This window comes from Leptodactylus fuscus, chromosome 6, assembly GCF_031893055.1.
Source record: "Leptodactylus fuscus isolate aLepFus1 chromosome 6, aLepFus1.hap2, whole genome shotgun sequence".
Taxonomy (NCBI): Eukaryota; Metazoa; Chordata; class Amphibia; order Anura; family Leptodactylidae; genus Leptodactylus; species Leptodactylus fuscus.
The window spans coordinates 148,648,236-148,668,943 of record NC_134270.1 but is presented as its reverse complement, the minus strand read 5'-3'; the positions used below and the strand labels follow the sequence as shown (position 1 = coordinate 148,668,943).

At 44.2% G+C, this 20,708-nt stretch overlaps 1 protein-coding gene across 1 annotated transcript; it reads right to left on the bottom strand.

Moving 5' to 3' along the window:
* Positions 1–3,722: 3,722 nt before the first annotated feature.
* Positions 3,723–18,940, bottom strand: AHCY (adenosylhomocysteinase). The gene is made up of 10 exons (XM_075277502.1): positions 18,829–18,940; positions 12,934–13,124; positions 12,654–12,729; positions 11,358–11,510; positions 10,744–10,856; positions 10,093–10,300; positions 8,842–8,929; positions 8,419–8,536; positions 8,011–8,205; positions 3,723–4,188 (listed from the first exon to the last, which is right to left on the bottom strand). The coding sequence occupies exons 1-10, from the start codon at positions 18,854–18,856 to the stop codon at positions 4,057–4,059; spliced, it is 1,302 nt and encodes a 433-aa protein (XP_075133603.1). The 5' UTR covers positions 18,857–18,940; the 3' UTR covers positions 3,723–4,056.
* Between the last annotated feature and the right edge of the window lie 1,768 nt (positions 18,941–20,708).

The following is a 20,708-nucleotide window of genomic DNA, read 5'->3' as shown; positions in this document are numbered from 1 at the left end:
ATTTTTGCGGGACAGATTTTTCTTCATGATGCCACCATTACTTATTCTATATAATGTACTGGGAAGCAGGAAAAAAATTCAGAATGGGGTGGATTTGAAGAAAAAATGCATTTTTGCGACTTTCTTACGGGCTTTGGTTTTACGGCGTTCACTGTGCAACCAAAATGACATGTCCCCTGTATTCTGTGTTTCGGTACGGTTCCAGGGATACCAAATTTATATGGTTTTATTTACATTTTGACACCTAAAAAAAATTCCAAAACGGTGTTAAAAAATTTTTTTCTAAAAGTCGCCATATTCCGACGGCCGTAACTTTTTTATACATAGGTGTACGGGGATGCATAGGGCGTCTTTTTTTGCGGGGCCGGGTGTACTTTTTAGTTCTACCATTTTCAGGAAATGTTATTGCTTTGATCACTTTTTATTCAAATTTTTATCAGAATCAAAACTGTGAAAAAACGGCGGTTTGGCACTTTTGACTATTTTTCCTGCTACGGCGTTTACCGAACAGGAAAAATATTTTTATAGATTTGTAGAGCGGGCGATTTCGGACGCGGGGATACCTAACATGTATATGTTTCACAGTTTTTAACTACTTTTATATTTGTTTTAGGGAAAGGGGGGTGATTTGAACTTTTAATACTTTTTATATTTTTTTATATTTTTTTTTACTTTTTTTTAAAAAAAAATTTTTGCATTTATTAGACCCCCTAGGGGTGTTGAACCCCAGGGGGTCTGATCACTAATGCAATGCATTACAATGCTAATGCATTGCAAAAAAATCATCATCTCTTTTGCAGGCTGCATACAGCTGTCATGGCAATATGACGTCGGCCCTGGAGCATGCTCCACGAGCCGGCGATCCTTGCCAAAATGGCGGCGCCCATGCGCCGCCGGGAAAATGGCGCCTCCGGCGCCTTTGACAGCAGCACCGGAGGGGTTAATGCCTCCGATCGGTCCGGGGACTGATCGGAGGCATTAGAGCCTGTTGTCTACTGCTTAAAGCAGTAGACACCCGGCGGCTATGACGGCCGCCCGGCTCCCGGGCGGTCGCCATAGTTACAGACCCGACACGCGCCGTACTATTACGGCGCATGTCGGGAAGGGGTTAATAGTTGGAGTATGTCAGCTCCCCAACCTTCCTGCTCTATCTCAGCCTTCTGTTTACCTCACAGGACTTCACTTCTCTCTTCATCTCACTAAGGCTAAGTTCACACGTGAATCACGTGTGGTGTAATTTGTAATCAGGAAGCGGTTTTTTTTGGACCTTAAGGCGTTTTTTGGAGTGGTTTTTAGTAAAAAAAAAAAAACAAACAAACAAAAAAAAAAACGGTTCAGAAAACGCCAGGCGCTTTCCCCCTCCCGGACAGTGAATGGACCGTAAAAAAAAAAAAAAAAAGCATTGCGGTTTTCGCCTCAAGAAAGGTCATGTTGCTTCTTTTTTTCCACTAGCGTTGAAAAGAACGCTAGCAGTCTCCATAGACCACCATTGAGAGGGGGAAGATTATAACGTGGATTCTGCGCCATAACCGCCCCTTCTGTGCCTGTGTGAATGGGCCCTAAGTCCAAAATCTCCTCACATTCCCCTCACACACCACGCACAGCAACCTCCTGCCTGGGTGTTATTATGGGAACCAGTGATTAGCTGACCCCTCCCCTTTACCAGGAGATAGCCTGCCATTGGATATTTGGTTACTAATCAAACCTATGGGAGGTGTGAGGTGTGCGTGAGACTCACTAGGTGGCGCTGTGTGGTGAGACTCAGGATCCCCGACTATGTCACACAGGCTACATCATGTAATACAGATCTAACAGAGATCAGCCACAGCCAGCTCTGCTACATCACACAGGCCACATAACCTAATACAATTATACCAGAGATCAGCCACAGCTACAGCCAGCTCTAAGATGCCACACGTGAAAACTCTCCAGCCTCTGTCATCTTCTCTCACGCTCCTCTTCTCTTCATTCCAAAACGCCAACTGCGCGTGTCTGTCGGCCATTTTCCTGTGGCCACTTGAAAAAGGACGGCGGACATGCATAGCGGCTATTTTCCTGTGGCCTCTCCCGCTCAGCCACAGGAAAATGGCCGATGGACGTTCGCAGTCGGTACTTTAGAACAAAAAGAAGAGGAGTGCGAGAGAAGGTGGAGCTGGAGAAGACGCCTCCAGTGCTGCAAGAAAACTCAGTTACATAAGGAAGAAAGAAGATATTTCTCACGCCGATACACTTGTTACGAAGGCTGCCCCAATTCGGATCACTGCAAATTTTTTATTTTTTAAAACATTCATAAATCCTAGTGTGAAAGTAGCCTAAGCAACCGAGACATCCAGAGGCAGTGGACGCCTTTATATAGACCTGTGGGATTCAGGAGCCGGTTCTCAGTATTCTGGGGGGAATTAAACGTGGGGTCTCAGTCACTGTAAGGGTGCATGCACACTACGTAACGCCGGGCGTGTATGAGAGCCGTACACGCCGGCGTTACAGCAGGGCTGCCGAACACTTCCCATTCACTTCAACGGGAGCACTCGTAACAGCGGCGTTTACGAGTGCTCCCATTGAAGTGAATGGGAAGTGTTCGGCAGTCTGCCGTAATGCCGGCGTGTACGGCTCTCAAACACGCCCGGCGTTACGTAGTGTGCATGCACCCTAAGTAGTGAAAGCTGTAGCATCAGGAACCAGCAGATGTCTGGTGCTGCACAAGATGATCTTCCTGTCACCACCTTTTGCTTCACAGTAGCTGCATGGTAGCCTGCAAAAGCTCAAATAACCCCTTTTTATATATGGACAGTGCAGTGACTGGCGCTGCCAGCAGTATAGATTTTGCAGAGTCCAGTGACACACGCCATACAGTGGCATCCGTGACTAATAGACCCTATTTGTTTATTTTAAACCTACACCAAAAACTTGGATAGAAGTGGCACAACTTTTGCACATAGAACATATATGATGATGAATATATGATGGTTTGTAATGTTCCCACCCCACTAGCCACTTATGACTGGGACACCTCAGCCTGTCAAGTTTACACTTTGTTTCGGCACCCAAAACTAGCTGGGCATAGTTGACTTTAACCACTTTAGTACCGGCAATTGGGAAGGCAGGGAGGGTAATAAACCGTCCCCTGCCTTTTCTACAGGAGCTCCAGCTGTAGCAACAGCCAATTCCCAGTTTCTGAAGCTGCACGATTTTGTACAGCTGCTGAAAAATGCAAGGACATAGCGGTACACTATCTGGACATAAAAACCCCAATGCACGGTCCAGAAGTGGCTAAAGGAGTTTTATTGCCTCAAATGCATTTTTCATACAGATTATCCATCTACAGAATATGTTACCAGTACCTAATCTGTGGGGGTCCAATGCCTAGGACTTGGCACAGATCTACAGTCACTGGTGCATATAAGGAGCAGCAGTCAGTTCCTACTCAGGTAACAGGAGCAGAGCTACAGGTCCCCAGCACCACCGCTATACAGTGGCCAGAGCTGCAGCTCCACTCATATTACTAGAATAGGAGGAGAGATACATCCAATTCCCATCCCGTACACGGCATCAGCTGATCTGTGTGTGGTCTGGGTGCCGGACTTCCACAGAATGATCATAAGTATGACAAATACATTTCAGCCCAGAAAACCCTTTTAAGATTGACATAGGTAACCTCAGTCTTAATAAGTTTCCCCTGTTTCCTCCAAGAATACTTATTAAGAAAGTAAACACACAAGACATAATAACAAAGTAGTTTTTATACAACTTAAGTATTTCACCGAAAAATCCAAACATTACAAGACAGGAATCTGAACAGTAAAATGAACCATAGCCTTTGGATCTCGCAGAAAGCAGTAAAACCTTATTTATTTTGTGGCTCCCCTTACATCGCACAGGCACATTGAGGTACAGTTTTCATACACAAGGTGTATATCGAGGAGGAGAGTATGAGATCGCTCCAGGGTTTCACAAGGTCAGCCTAGCAGTAGTCACGATGCCAACAGTTATAGAGGCGAGGGTCGGGCGCTGGAAGTTCTTGGTTCTTGGATACTCTTTGGATCGCCGTTGTTGCTCTCAGTATCTGTAATGATCAGGCTTGAAGGGTCCCTCCTTCTCCAGACCAAGATACTTGGCTTGTTTATCGGAAAGTTTTGTCAGTTTTACTCCAAGCTTGTCCAGATGAGCAGCGGCCACGGCTTCATCGAGCTGTACAAAGAAGGAGGAGGAGGAGGAACATTGAGCAATGGGGATATTCTAAAAAAAACTGGTGGGGTATAAGGACAACAAGGGAAATGCCCTGCTCAATATTGCCTGCTATGAGCCAGAACAGAAAACTATGCGAGGGCAGCTTCAGATCATTCATATACAGATGTTATCCTTACTTAACTTTCCATTTGGCTCAAGATATCCTAAGATGAGTGATGCACGATAAACAAAAAAAATAAAAAATCCTCTTCGGAGTTGGTCATCTCACACCACTCATCTCAGGATCTCTCAAGCCAAAATGAAGGGTAAATAAGGACACATCTACATCCCCACCCTAGCAAACTACTACAACTGGAGGGAGAGTTTTGTGCGGTCACTGAACTACTTTGCACAGGTGACATCAGAACACACAATAGTAACCCCCACCCTTTTGTAGGTTTCCATCCACTGACAGCAAGCAGAGATCTTGGAAATATTTTAGAATTGAAGCAAAGTAGGTTAGAAACCTGTAAAAAACCCATTACACAATGACTAAAGAGAAAGTAATGGAGTTGTGAAACTGAGCATGGTACAAGACAAGAGGGTTACGGCTAGCTTCATATCTGCACCTGACTCAGGTCCACCAGGGGATTCAAACAGGGCCAGACCGCTAAAACAGCGTTACCGATGGACCCCATAAACTATATATATACGGCCTCAAAATCCTGACCAAAATACCCCCTGTGAACTCAGCATAGGGTAAACATCAGCACAGACGGAGAAGGGATTTGTAAGGAGATCACTATTATTGGACTTGCAGGTTTAGGCTGCATTCACACAGAGTAACGCCAGGCGTCATTTGTGTGTAATTTGTGTGTCTTTTACGGCCGTCATAAAACGTTTACATAGAGTTCTATAGGAAAAGACGTCCATAATTTACTGCCGTCATTTACGGCCGTCATTACAATGACGGCCGTAAATGACGGCCGTCTTTTCCTATAGAACTCTATGTAAACGTTTTATGACGGCCGTAAAAGACACACAAATTACACACAAATGACGCCTGGCGTTACTCTGTGTGAATGCAGCCTTAGACTACATACACAATATGGTACCCGCTGTGCCCTTCACAGTCCCAAACATTTCAATGAATGAGCCTCATCCGTAGAACGGACAGGAATAGGACCAGTCCTAAGATTTACATCCAGGCTTTTGTCCCCCACATGAACCCATAATAATGGGCAAGAACAGAATAGGTCAATGTGCCATGGCTTAACCATCTCTATCCCACATACACCTATACTATTTGTATGTAATATACATTTAGAGCACCGATAATGCAAATAGCCCTTTTCTTAGTGCCTTATTATTCAGTACTTCTGAATATTAATGGCATTTTGTCATCAGATTGTTATCGGAGGAGCCCTGCAGTCTGATCCCCATTGATCCCCCACAGGCCACATGTCCCAGCCATCAGTATTTACAGTGTACAAAGGCCCTTTATCTACAATATCTTGAGAAATCATTCACTGCTTATTTTATGATAGCAGATACAGCGGCGGCTGCACAAGCCATACAATCCTAGAGAATGTTCGGCCTCTTCTCGACTAACAAAGAGCCAATTTAAAAAGCCAGCAGGGAGCGCCCAATTAAATAGCTGAGCGGCCTATTGAAGTTTTCCTTATCCACAGTAAATGTTGGTAAAGGCAGTCAGCTGGTTTCGAAGAGGCAGAACGAAACTGATCACCCTTGCCAAGCCTCATTTATGTTACATTCACTTAATGCAGTGTTGGAAAGTTTACAAGGAGGCCACCGACTTCTCAAGTATGAACCGCCAGAGGGACCAGCATCATTATTACTACACTGGTTACCTGCGGTGAAGGAGCCCCCAAGGTAAAAGTCATATATGTGACACCAGTGATTCTGCCAATAACAGTTAGAACCTTAAAGGGATCATCCTGGGGCTGGCTAACTACTTGTTTCTTCCAGGGTTCTACTTGTGTCAAACATTGGGTTCTGACTTGGGGTTATTTGATCAGAACTAACACCAAAGTACATACCCCTCCTCTCCAGTGTCCGCTAGTATTTATCAGCTGTAAGGAGAGGGTGGCAGAATACAGTGCAATGGTAAAGCCTGCCCTCAGAACAGTTGACCTGTGAACCCAGGACAGGAGACAGATCTACCCAGGAACCAGCTGCTGGTTCCAATCACGTGACGCAGAGTCTGAACAAGACAGCCCAAACAGAACACCCAGAGGAAATGGTTAAACAGTCCTTGGATAACCCCTTTAGGTTATGGCCACACATTGCAAAATGCAGCCAAAACTAGATGAAAATAAAATAAGAAATATCTAAATAAATATATATATTTTTTATTAATAATTATTTTTCTATTTATTTTTGGATCCCATGCCCTGTATAGTGGCTCAGCTCCTATTGAAGAATTCTCCTTTAACCCCTTAAGGACCAGGCCATTTTTTGGTTTTGCATTTTCGTTTTTCCCTCCTCACATTTCAAGAGCCATAACTTTTTCACTTTTCAGTTCACAGAGTCACATGATGGCTTATTGTTTGCGGGACAAATTGTACTTTGTAATGGCATCATTCAATATGCTGTGCAATGTACTGGGAAGCTGGAAAAAAATTCAGAATGAGGCGCAATTGGAGAAAAAATGCATTTGCGCCATTTTCTTATGGGTTTAATTTTTACAGCATTCACTGTTTGGTACAAATGACATGTTACCTGTGTTCTACGTGTCAGTACAAACGCGGTGATACCAAATTTATATAGTATTTGAAATTTTTTGATACTTTTAAAAAAAATGATAAACTTTGCAAAATAGAAAAAAAAATTTGTGTCATCATGTTCTAACACCTGTAACTTTTTCATATTTCCATGTATGGAGCTGGTTGTGGTGTCTTTTTATGCGGGACAAGATGACGTTTCTATTGATACCATTTGGGGAAAGATCCGATGGTTTGATCACTTTTGATTCAATTTTTTATAGGAGGCAAAGTGTTGAAAAAAACGCTTTTTGGCTGTTTTTATTTTTTTTGCCGCTACGCCGTTCGCAGTACGGGATAAATGTTTTAATATTCTAATAGTTCAGGCATTTTGGAGCGCAGGGATACCTAATATGTTTATGTTTAATGTTCTTTAATTACTTTTATAGCTGATCTAGGGAAAGGGGGGTGATTTGAACTTTTATATTTTTTTTATTTTTTTAATACTTTTAAAAACTTTTTTTTTTCTTCTGTTACATTTATGATCAGACCCCTTAGGTACCTTGAAACCTAGGGGGTCTGATCGCTCATACTATTCACTGCAATACTACAGTACTGCAGTGAATAGCAGAATCGCAGCACTTCTATTAGACGAGGCCTCTGGCATCGTCTAATAGATCTAGTGCAGAGACAAGCCTGAAGCCTTCAATAGGCTTCCGGCTGTCATAGCAACCGATCACCGCCCTCTTGTGACGTTCAGGAGGGCGGCGATCGGGGAAACATGGCGGCGCCCATGCCGCCGGCGCCGTTTACACACTGCGGTCACGTTTGACCGCAGTGTGTAAAGGGTTAACAGCAGCGATCGGCTCGGGCACCGACCGCTGCTGTTAGTGGCAGGTCCTGGCTGTATGATACAGCCGGCATCTGCCGTGTATGGAGCGAGCTCAGCGTGTGAGCTCGCTCCATACATCCCCATGCGACCCATGACGTACAGTTACGTCAAGGGTCGCTAAGGGGTTAAGAAGGTCATGACTAAAGGATGCGTGGTTGATAAATCTGGCTTTCATACACCAAAACATAGGCCATTATTACACCCATCACACAAACCTACAATACTTACTTTCTTGGGGAGGAAATACACTCCTACGGGATACTTGTCAGTGTTGGTCCAAAGTTCAATCTGAGCCAAGACCTGATTGGTGAAAGAGTTGCTCATCACAAAGCTCGGGTGACCCATAGCACATCCCAGATTCACCAAACGGCCCTCAGCAAGAAGAATAATGTGGCGTCCATTTTTCAAGAGATATCTGTCCACCTGTCAACAAATCAGGATCAGAGATTTTTTTTTTATAAGTTATGGCTTTTCGAAAGCAGCAACTTATACACAAGAGCAAACCCTTCCAAGCCGACCCTTCGCCTCTACACCTCTATACATAAAAGAGGATCAGACAAGTTTTAAGTCGACATGTGGTTATATCATATTGAGGAGCCCCCATAAAACATATGGCATAGATTCATCCATGGTTACCTGTGGTTTGATGTTCACTTTCTTGGCAGCATTGTCATTTAACCATTTCACATCAAGTTCACAGTCAAAGTGGCCAATGTTGCAGACAATGGAGTCATCCTTCATCGCCTCAAAGTGTCTGAGTGATGGAGAAACAAACGTTAGGGTAACAATAAGGAAGTGTTTGAGTCTATTGGTCTGATCTAGTGAATGTGCTTATGCAGTTCCTCAGTGCAACAGTAGAAGCCCACCCCCTATCAAATCCACTATGGATCAAGGAGTTACCATCTGCAAAGAGATGTTGATGTGTGACTAGTCATGCTGTGCAAGTTAACGGGGCAGTGGGATCGCCAGTTTAGTTTATGGTTTGTTTGTTTTGTTTGTTTTTTTTTGTTTTTTTTTAAAACCTGACACCACCAGTATTGAAAAGCTGAAAATTCTTACCTTCCCTCCACAATATCTGTGCATCCAGTTGTGGTGACAAATATGTTCCCTTCTTTGCAAGCTTCATCCATTGTGGTAACCTCATAACCTGATAGACATAACAGTCATCAATTAAACCTGCCGGCTGTACAATAATAGTAGTATTCTATAGGTCACCAGATAAACTAAAGAAAGCAAAACCTGTTTCAAGTGATTTCTCAGAATAAGTTGACAGATCAAGTGACAATTTCTGGTTATTTAACCAAGTTTGCATTTAACCCTCTGCAGGTTCTAGCTGTAGTCTGCAGTTTTCCCTGAGTGGCGAGTGGAGATTAGCCGCCATGTACTGCACACAGTAAGTAGAGGAGAACCTGCTCCCTGACATTCTTGCACAAAACTTGTAGAGAAGCAGCATACTGTACGGATGTGACTAAAGCACTTAACATGCGATTAAAGCTTCCCATATAGCTGCATCAGTCTAAACCTGTAGTGTTCCTTCTGTCTCCGGCAGCTACTGCTCACTCCTCCCTTTCCATAGGCTTCCACAGACATATGCAGTCTCATGCATGCGAGAAGTGAAAGTCAACTGGTATCCTGCACTCCTTAGAGAATGGGAGGTGCCTATGCAGGACCCATATGGCTTGCCGTAATCTGTATAACAGACCTCAATGCACACTTTTGATCCGTGGGTGTGAATTATATAAGCTTTATTTATTCTTTAACAATAGAAGCCTGGCAATGAATTCAGTTATATCCACATATAGAGACAGATGCTATATCAAGTAGGGAGTTTCTATCCTTCGGGCCTTACTCAGCATAACTGTTTCAGAAAGAGGGTAAGCAGTCACCCCTTCAAACATACTAGTTGATATATCATCTGTCTCCGATATAAGATCATGGGTATAAAGCCTGATCGTGGCTCAAACTCATGCAAATGTATGGGCTGAGCTGCGATATAAGTGTACTGAACAGGGTGCAGAGATCATGCGCATGCTGCATTCTCTTCAAACCGCTGATCGGCCGGGGGCCAGGGTGTCAGATCACTGCCTATACAAAGAAGAGGTCATGAAGTATAGAAAAACCCTTTAAATATACACATTTTATAAGGAGCTGGAAGCTCATATAAATTATGTAGTAATAGCGGCTTTTTACTTTCCCCTCCCATTCATGCTGAGACAGAGCTACCAGATAGTATATACAGGGCCATAGGTCCTCTAAGCAATCTTTGCAGCATTGCCAGCGTAAGATGTTTAATACTAACAATGTCCTTACCTTCCATAGCTGCCTGGAGAGCATTAATGGGGTCAATCTCAGTAATGATGACTCTGGCACCAAAGGCTCTCAATGCTTGAGCACACCCTTTCCCGACGTCTCCATATCCAGCGACCACTGCAACTTTCCCTGCGATCATGACATCTGTGGCTCTCTTAATGCCATCAATCAGGGACTCTCGGCAGCCATACAAGTTATCAAATTTACTCTAGAAAGAGAAAAAAAAAAATCCACGCACGTTACATATCACAGACATCATGTCAGACCACATCTTAAACCAGGGCTGTGGAGTCAATAGGCCAAACTACTGGCTCCAAATCTTTTATAAATGGTCGACAACCCTGATCAAACAGAAGCTGCAACGCTCCTCCAATTCATGAAAAAGTAATTAATTCATATGGAAGTAAACGTAACAAACTATTCATCTACTTATGTAATATCATTAAAAAAATATATATATTTTCATTTTGAAGATAGACTTATGAATATTTATTTTTTGCTACCACCAAAAACTCCGGAGGTTTTCCTGCACCTGGGTCTATCAGGGACTAATACACATCAGCCTGGACCAGTAGATTTCTCAGAAGGTCCTCTGCATCCATAAACCCTGCTGATCTATACGTTATAGAATATGTATTAGCCAGTACTTGCCTTGGTTACAGAGTCATTGACATTAATAGCAGGAACCTTCAGTGTCCCCTCGCTCTTCATTTTGTACAGGTTGTGCACCCCAGTTGTGGTCTCCTCAGAAATTCCCTTAATTCCTGTGGGGAGAAAGAGTTGACAAGGGACTATTACTCCCATCTGAAGGGCAGATTTACTAATCCCGCCAGCACCATAATCAGATATTTTCCTATACCTATAGAAATTTTAAACCATAGCTCAAATTCAGCCCAAAAAAAAAAAAAAAAAAAAAAATTATATATATACACACACACACATATTAAGAAGCGTCTTTTGCCCAACGTCTACTACAACATGTATATAAAGTACTGTTCTATATACAGTTTGCCTCTCACAGACAACTTACACACTCTGAAGAACAGACTGTATAATGCTGCCATCTAGTGATAAGAAAGGTAGCTACATGGGTAAAACAGTTTGGGAAGCGTTTACGCTAATGAAAGGTTCACATTAGCCATCAGCTTTCCGTTCCCCAGATCTACTTGGGGACTTCTCTCTTTTTCAAGCGGATTCAGAGATGGAAACCCCAAAGGGCCTTTGAACGCTTGTGTGAACCCAGGCTAAGCCGGCAATAGCCTCACCTTTTAGTAACTGTGGGTATTTGGTGTGAACAAGGTTGGTGAGGTCTCCTCCATCATCAAGGATCATGTTGAGGGGTTTGCCGTCAGGGAAGTATATGGTCTGCTCAATACACCAGATGTATTCTTCATCAGTCTCTCCCTTCCAGGCGTAGACTGTAACAAAGCGGAAAACATTGAATTAATGCATTAATGTCTCTTAGGGGGCGTTCACACTACCGTCGGTGTCCTACAGCTAGTGTCCGCTGCTAATGTCTGTGCAAAATCTTGTGCGGACATTAGTATTGGACACTAGCTGTGTCCGTGACGTTATTCATTCATCGGGTGCGTTCTTTTACTGTCCGTGTCTGTCCTTAAGTGTCTGTTCCCAAAGATGTCCGACTTTTCAAGCGGACAGAAAAACCTACATGTATGAATAAATAAATAAGCTAATTATGTAAGGTCTTGTCTCCATTTTTGTTTTTGCATGTTCATGGATTATTTATAATCATTTTTGCACTGTGTGTCCATGTGAATGTTTTTATGGATTTTTGATTTTTCATTAAAAGTTATGTTTTAAATAATTTCGATCTCTTCGCTGTGCTGGACAAAATCCTTTTTGTTTGCTTAAAGATATGAATAACCCTCTAACCCTTCCAGCGACCGGCTGGAACTAGTCATGCAAATTTACAAAAAACCATTTCCAATGTGGGCTGTAGGAAAGGTTTCTCCATTTCATAGAACAGGATAGACAGTATCCTTCGCTCATACACTCTTAATTGTCCAGGACTCAAGAACAATACACTCTGGAACTTGAGCCCAGAACTCGTCTCTGGCAAATTGAAGGTCATTAATGGGATTCTCCAGTGAGTCTTAAACTTGCTAGTTCTGTGGGGTTTTAGATGTTGGACCTAGGGGTTCTGACCCCAGGTCATGTGATTGGAACTGTCCCCCAGGCCTCAGATTGTTCTTCCTCCTCTCCCTTGTTACCTGTTCTATGGGGGATGGCAGACTATATAAAGCCACTCCCTAAAGTACAGATAATGAGTGGTAAAAAAAGGGAGAGGGGGGCAGAGAGACCTGAGGGAAAGGTGATGTTTCAATCACATGACCCAGGGTCAAAATCCATAGGTCTGGCATTTAAAAAAAAACAAAAAAAAAAACACATCCTTGGACAACCCTTTTAAACTCCAAAAGCAAAACCGGCACACAGATTACCAGGTTGAACCTAAACCCAAGCTGCATGTTGGTCCCAAACCTGGACCCTATTGGCTTTCTTTAAGAAGGTCTATGAAGATTTTAGTTATTTAAGATCAATACCTGGAACACCAGTTTTGGCAATGGCTGCAGCAGCATGATCCTGAGTTGAAAAGATGTTACAGCTGGACCACTGCACCTGGAAATAAGAACACAAAACTTCTTAAAGTAGCATTCTAAGAAAACACAGAACAAAGACAGATAGCCGCCTTCACTGACGGTGCCGCCATGTTTGCCCATGAATACTCAGATTGCTTAAACAGTAATTTGACAGGTCTTAGCCCATTACATAGGCAAACCAATAACCAGGCGAGATCTGTGCCCTAGTCACCAAATCCCATACCTCAGCTCCCAGTGCTGTCAGGGTCTCTATGAGGACAGCCGTCTGGAGAGTCATGTGCAGGCATCCAGCGATTCTGGCTCCCTTCAAAGGCTTGGACTCGGAGTACATTTCCCGCATCTTCATCAGCCCGGGCATTTCATTTTCTGCTATTTCAATTGCCTTACGACCCCATTCGGCCAGGGAGATGTCAGCTACAGAAACAAATCACAGCGTTAGCTTTCCACAGCAAGAGTGATGTATGTAATGGAAACATAAGTAAATCACTCAGCTTTCCTATACTACTGAAATAAGAGGCCTTAAAAAACAAAAGCCATATTAGTTGTCACCCCTTAGGGCGTAAACGGATGTAACGCAACTATTGGACAATTTACAGACTTGTACGTGAACTCATTTGTAGATGGCACGCCTGGAAAATGCCCGTACAGATCAGTGCACATTTACCATATACCATCAGAGCAAGAGCAGGTTAAGTGGCTGGGGTTTTTTTAGCTTGTGTTTGTGCTGTTCACATGATCCAGCGCAGTCAGGACTAAATCAACAGCCCAGGGCATAGAAAGCTGAAGATTGAACTTGGCAGGGCAATAAGCCAGAGCAAGTGAATCATCTCATGTGCACGTTGATACGCCCTGCCTAGAATCGCTGAAGAACGCCAATACCAAGTCCTATATCCTCAAAATTGGTAGCCAGCCACCCTGTGTTATCAGTGTAACACCCTGTAGTATTGTATCCCCTCCCATTCAGGTTACCGGCCTAGGGCTACATGTGCTGCCTGTGGCGGTAAATTATGTGACAAACGTTTCATGACCTTATAGAAACAGCTATTGTTACGACATGTATATGTGTGTGTATATATATATATATATATATATATGACTTTATTGCAGGATACAGGACGTCACATTCTTAGAGATTTTCTTTGAAGATTAAATAGGAGTTGTGACAGATAAAGTGACCCCCCCCCCCCCCAGATATTTTGGCTGTTGTGCAGGCAGATTCATTGGGGGAATTTATTACAGTTACTACAATAGGTTTTAGACACAAAAAGACAATTTTTGAGGCAAGGTCATTGCAAAAAGGGGTCAAAACTTTGTCCATTTTCCGACCTGCTTACTACTTCTCAAAAAAAAATGGGCAGAGTCAAGGCGAGCCAGGTAGGCCTTGGGATGTCTAGTGCATGGGACCTTCTCTGGAGTCTCAGTTCCCTTTCCCGTATGTGGCTCTCGCATGACCGCTGGCCTTAGACGTCTCTGGCAAGAAACTGATGACGTATGTAAGCAACATCACCGCTACCCTCCTAGTGGCCACCGAATGGTCGCAGCAGTGACAGGAGCCTCTCTGCTTCCAATCCGACTTGTGAGGGAAAGGCAATCTGGACCACAAGTAGAAGAGATAGGAGTGTACGCTTTTTTTGTTTTACGCTCCCTCTGGCCACCCTGTACTCCTTTGTAATTCATGGAAACCCCCTTTAAGAAAGGTATATACGCCAGTCTTAATAAATTCCCTCCACAAGCTTCAGTTCTTTACAGTATTCCTAAGTCTTTGTTCGCACTTCTGTCTCAGGAGTTCCATCACCTCCATTATTCTTCCTGTCAAAATAAAGAACACCAGGGTGGAGACCTGGCAAATCCAATATATGTCAACGTGGTCCATCTAGCATTGCTAGTGTTAGTCATATAATGGATACAACATTCAGTGCTTTCCCATTCTCTGTTTATCTGATGGAGTGAAATTAAAAAGAAATAATAATAATAATAATAAATCAGGAGAGACAGGAGTGTGAACATAGCCCAAATCAGGAATGAGAAACCATCACTCCAACTGCTGTGAAACTACACTTCCCAGCATGCCCAGCTGTCCTCAGGTCTCCCACAGCAGTGAGTGGAAAATGCTGGGAGTTGTATATCCAACAGCGGGGGTGCTGAACCATGGCCTACACTGAAGTGCTATATAGAGCTGGCTGCTTACTAGGAGTCTTTACCATCCGATTTCTTTATGGTGCCCCGAATTAATTGGAATATGGAACAGAGTGGCGATTTAGAGTCATACTCTGATCCAATAGAGTATTAACAGGAAGGGTTATCAGGGGGATACGTCTTGTAGACATCTTACACACCATCCCCCAATTAGGGCAAGTTAGTAGCAAGTTTTAGGGTCCTCCACAGCCCTTTGGGAGAATTGTACCTATAGAACAAAGAGACACAGGCAGGGCACGCAAGTCAAGTGATATTGTTTTTTTTGGCAGGTGCTATCTGCTCATCAAATATCACATGGTGTCTTGTACATCAAATACAGTCCTATGAAAAAGTTTGGGCACCCCTATTAATCTTAATCATTTTTAGCTCTAAATATTTTGGTGTTTGCAGCAGCCATTTCAGTTTGATATATCTAATAACTGATGGACACCGTAATATTTCAGGATTGAAATGAGGTTTATTGTACTAACAGAAAATGTGCAATATGCATTAAACGAAAATTTGACCGGTGCAAAAGTATGGGCACCTCAACAGAAAAGTGACATTAATATTTAGTAGATCCTCCTTTTGCAAAGATAACAGCCTCTAGTCGCTTCCTGTAGCTTTTAATCAGTTCCTGGATCCTGGATGAAGGTATTTTGGACAAACAATTCAAGTTCAGTTAAGTTAGATGGTCGCCGAGCATGGACAGCCCGCTTCAAATCATCCCACAGATGTTCAATGATATTCAGGTCTGGGGACTGGGATGGCCATTCCAGAACATTGTAATTGTTCCTCTGCATGAATGCCTGAGTTGATTTGGAGCGGTGTTTTGGATCATTGTCTTGCTGAAATATCCATCCCCGGCGTAACTTCAACTTCGTCACTGATTCTTGAACATTATTCTCAAGAATCTGCTGATACTGAGTGGAATCCATGCGACTCTCAACTTTAACAAGATTCCCGGTGCCGGCATTGGCCACACAGCCCCAAAGCATGATGGAACCTCCACCAAATTTTACAGTGGGTAGCATGTGTTTTTCTTGGAATGCTGTTTCTTTTTGGACGCCATGCATAACGCCTTTTTTTATAACCAAACAACTCAATTTTTGTTTCCAAAATGAAGCTGCCTTGTCCAAATGTGCTTTTTCATACCTCAGGCAACTCTATTTGTGGCGTACGTGCAGAAACGGCTTCTTTCTCATCACTCTCCCATACAGCTTCTATTTGTGCAAAGTGCGCTGTATAGTTGACCGATGCACAGTGACACCATCTGCAGCAAGATGATGCTGCAGCTCTTTGGAGGTGGTCTGTGGATTGTCCTTGACTGTTCTCACCATTCTTCTTCTCTGCCTTTCTGATATTTTTCTTGGCCTGCCACTTCTGGGCTTAACAAGAACTGTCCCTGTGGTCTTCCATTTCCTTACTATGTTCCTCACAGTGGAAACTGACAGGTTAAATCTCTGAGACAACTTTTTGTATCCTTCCCCTGAACAACTATGTTGAACAATCTTTGTTTTCAGATCATTTGAGAGTTGTTTTGAGTAGCCCATGATGCCACTCTTCAGAGGAGATTCAAATAGGAGATCAACTTGCAATTGGCCACCTTAAATACCTTTTCTTATGATTGGATACATCTGGCTATGAAGTTCAAACCTCACTGAGGTTACAAAACCAATTTTGTGCTTCAGTAAGTCAGTAAAAAGTAGTTAGGGGAATTCAAATCAATAAAATGATAAGGGTGCCCATACTTTTGCACCGGTCAAATTTTGGTTTAATGCATATTGCACATTTTCTGTTAGTACAATAAACCTCATTTCAATCCTGAAATATTACTGTGTCCATCAGTTATTAGATATATCAAACTGAAATGGCTGTGGTAAACACCAAAATATTTAGAACAAAAAATGATTAAGATTAATAGGGGTGCCCAAACTTTTTCATAGGACTGTATCTCTCTGGGCAAACAAAGGGGTTTCCCATGAACAGTTCCATATTCACATTAATGCACAATTACATTTTTTTTGCAAGTATAAATAAAAATGTTGTAGATTTTTAAATTCTTAAATTCTCTAACAAACTCACGCTGGGTTCACATCTGCACCAGGAGTCTGCCTGGCAGGGATTTGTCAGAAACTGCCAGACGAGAAAGTTCTACAAGTCTGACAACTTGGACATTCGATGGTCACCCTTATAGTCAGTGGGGTCCCTTGGGCTCTGTTCGCGTCAGCTATTTTTGCAGTCCGTTTACCCCTTTGATGGACTAGAAGAATGGATACCCAGCGCAGATGTGACCCTTAGTCGTGAGTCTTGTCTGGTTGCCAATTGATAAGACTACGATGAATGCAGGAACTTTCTATGATCTGGGATATTATTATTATTATTTTTTATGTAGATTGTGAACCCCATATAGGGATGACAATGAACTTTTTTTTTTTTTTTTTTTTACTTTTTCTATCAGTATGTCTTTGTAGAACGGGAGGAAATCCACGCAAACACGGGGAAACCATACAAACTCCTTGAAGATATTGTATCTGGCAGGATTCTAACCCAGGACTCCAGAACTGCAAGGCTGCAGTGCTAGCCACTGAGCCACCGTGTTGCCCCTTTATGATCTGGGATTTGTCAGAAATCCAGCCTTGATGATCTTATTGTTTACAGGTTCCAAGCATGCAAGAGAAGGTAACCTGGACACAATATAGACATCATGGCCGGGTTTCTGACAAGTCCCAGATCATAGAAAGTTCCTGTATTCATGTCCATTACCAACCGATCAAGATAAAAGATTAATATCACCAAGACTCCGCTGCAATGTCCGCCTGTTTTGTTCGCCGATTTTAGTTTTATAACGACGGACCCCATTATAGTCAATGGGGTCCGTGTGTAACCGCTATTACATCGGTCTGCCTCTTCATTACTCTGCACCCATGACAGACCAAAACAAGCGGATAAGACAACCCAGCGTCAGACAGTTACCGAAAACCTTTAAAACTCTGCAAAATGTTTAATTATTTAGATTTGCAAAAATGTTTCCCTTTTAATGGTTTACAACTATAAATCTGTTCACGGGAAACCCTCTTCTATAAATCTATTCCAGCGATTTCATAACCCCAGCGGTCGTTCCTGTATATCCATGATGCTGCCTTACATAAACCCCTAAGCTCTTGTCTGTTCTGCTCAGCCGCACAGATCTGCACTGACAGCTCCTATTACAACATGTGCCAACTCATGGAACCCGCCAAGTCCCTGAGGCATGCTGGGAATTGAAGTCTTGCAGTCTTGGATAAACAGTGTGCAGTCTCTGGAGCAGACTACAACTCCCAGGGAGCTCTTGTGTGCTGAGCTGGGCAAGATACAGCGTGCTGTCCACATGAAGCAGTGCAGAGCCATGATTACATGGGGAGGGGGCTGCACAGCCATGGATTGCTTTGTCATTTTATAGCACCGGCACCGCTTACGCTCTCTCCTCCAGCACCACAATCTGATTTTGTTTTACAGGCCTTTATAGGAAAAAATTGCTGCAAAATATGCCATGCACTGCAGTTCTAACCATGTCACCCACCTGGCAATCGCCCCATACAAACATCCCATAAAGCCGGGTAATGCTGCCCAGCACAAGTGGCACAAAGGGCACACTATAGCCTGCAATCTGCATTGCAAAACCTGCAACCTAAAGGTGTCAATAGAGCCTTAGCCATGAGCCAGTCCTATGTATTGCAGGCACACAAGGGGCTAGGGTGCAGCCAGATGAATGAATAGGATTACTATCTGCAATCTCACGGCTCAAGGACTACAAATCCCAGCATGCAAAACATCATCAGGGCCTGCTGGGAGTTGTAGTGCCACAAAAAAAGACAAGCAGACACATGTAACACAGGCAGCCGGCTACAAGAGCCGAGAAGGTCCTCTGTGTGGCACAGCTCAATGCCAGGGCAAGGCTTACCAACTTTGTAGGTCAGCTTATCAGACATGATGAAGAGCAAGGAGACCGCACGCCAAGCCTGAGAGCCAGCAGGCGAAAAGGAGGCGTGAAGGTGAGGTCCCTTTAAGAATAACCCGCTTTAAGCCATATAAGGAAAAAAGTAGGCGTGGCCTGAGTCATCTGACTGAGGGATCTGGCTGATGACCCGTTTGATTGACAGCTACGGTGGCCTATCGCTGGTGAATGGGTTCTTACGTACGGCCCCGCCCCTTCCAGCTGTGATTGGCTGAGGCCCGTGGACCTTGAGCCGAAGTGACATCACGTGTCAGGGCAAAGGTTCCGGGTGACGGTGTTTGTATTGTCATTAATGATTGTGCATCTGCCGTCACTGGTGGCGCTAGTGTGGGAGCCGGCAACATGGAGGCTCTCTGCAGTCAGGGTGCCCATATAGTCGTATGGGGCCATAGTGAGCCCTCAGAGGCCACCGATGTCATGTACATAGACAATGTCGTGTTATCTGATGCTGTAGTATAGTTATTGCTTCAGGAAAGATAGCATCACACAGGATGGTGCCATACAGATAGTGCCCCCCCCCCCCCCAAATAGCGCCATACAGATAGTGCCCCCCCAAATAGCGCCATACAGATAGTGCCCCCACAGTACCATACAGATAGTGCCCCCCCCCAAATAGCGCCATACAGATAGTGCCCCCACAGTACCATACAGATAGTGCCCCCCCCCCAAATAGCGCCATACAGATAGTGCCCCCACAGTACCATACAGATAGTGCCCCCCCCAAATAGCGCCATACAGATAGTGCCCCCACAGTACCATACAGATAGTGCCCCCCCCAAATAGCGCCATACAGATAGTGCCCCCTCCCCCAAATAGTACCATACAGATAGTGCCCCCCCCCCAAATAGCGCCATACAGATAGTGCCCCCACAGTACCATACAGATAGTGCCCCCCCCCCAAATAGCGCCATACAGATAGTGCCCCCACAGTACCATACAGATAGTGCCCCCCCCCCAAATAGCGCCATAACAGATAGTGCCCCCACAGTACCATACAGATAGTGCCCCCCCCAAATAGCGCCATACAGATAGTGCCCCCACAGTACCATACAGATAGTGCCCCCCCCAAATAGCGCCATACAGATAGTGCCCCCTCCCCCAAATAGTACCATACAGATAGTGCCCCCCCCCCCAAATAGCGCCATACAGATAGTGCCCCCACAGTACCATACAGATAGTGCCCCCCCCCAAATAGCGCCATACAGATAGTGCCCCCACAGTACCATACAGATAGTGCCCCCCCCCAAATAGCGGCATACAGATAGTGCCCCCACAGTACCATACAGATAGTGCCCCCCCCCCCCCCAAATAGCGGCATACAGATAGTGCCCCCACAGTACCATACAGATAGTGCCCCCCCCAAATAGTACCATACAGATAGTGCCCCCCCCAAATAGCGCCATACAGATAGTGCCCCCACAGTACCATACAGATAGTGCCCCCCCCCCAAATAGTACCATACAGATAATGCCCCCCCCCCAAATAGTACCATACAGATAATGCCCCCCCCCCCCCCAAATAGTACCATACAGATAATGCCCCCTCCCCCAAATAGTACCATACAGATAGTGCCCCCCTCCCCCAAATAGTACCATACAGATAGTGCCCCCTCCCCCAAATAGTACCATACAGATAGTGCCCCCCCCCCCCCAAATAGTACCATACAGATAGTGCCCCCCCCCAAATAGTACCATACAGATAGTGCCCCCCCCCCAAATAGTACCATACAGATAGTGCCCCCTCCCCCAAATAGTACCATACAGATAATGCCCCCCCCCCAAATAGTACCATACAGATAATGCCCCCCCCAAATAGTACCATACAGA

Coding starts and splice junctions, on each gene's coding strand:
- AHCY (XM_075277502.1), bottom strand. CDS start 18,856: ATGTCTGATAAGCTGACCTACAAAGTTG. Junction 12,730..12,933: donor TGACAGCACTGGGAGCTGAG/GTATGGGATTTG, acceptor TCTTATTTCCAG/GTGCAGTGGTCCAGCTGTAA. Junction 11,511..12,653: donor TGCCAAAACTGGTGTTCCAG/GTATTGATCTTA, acceptor GCTTTGTTACAG/TCTACGCCTGGAAGGGAGAG.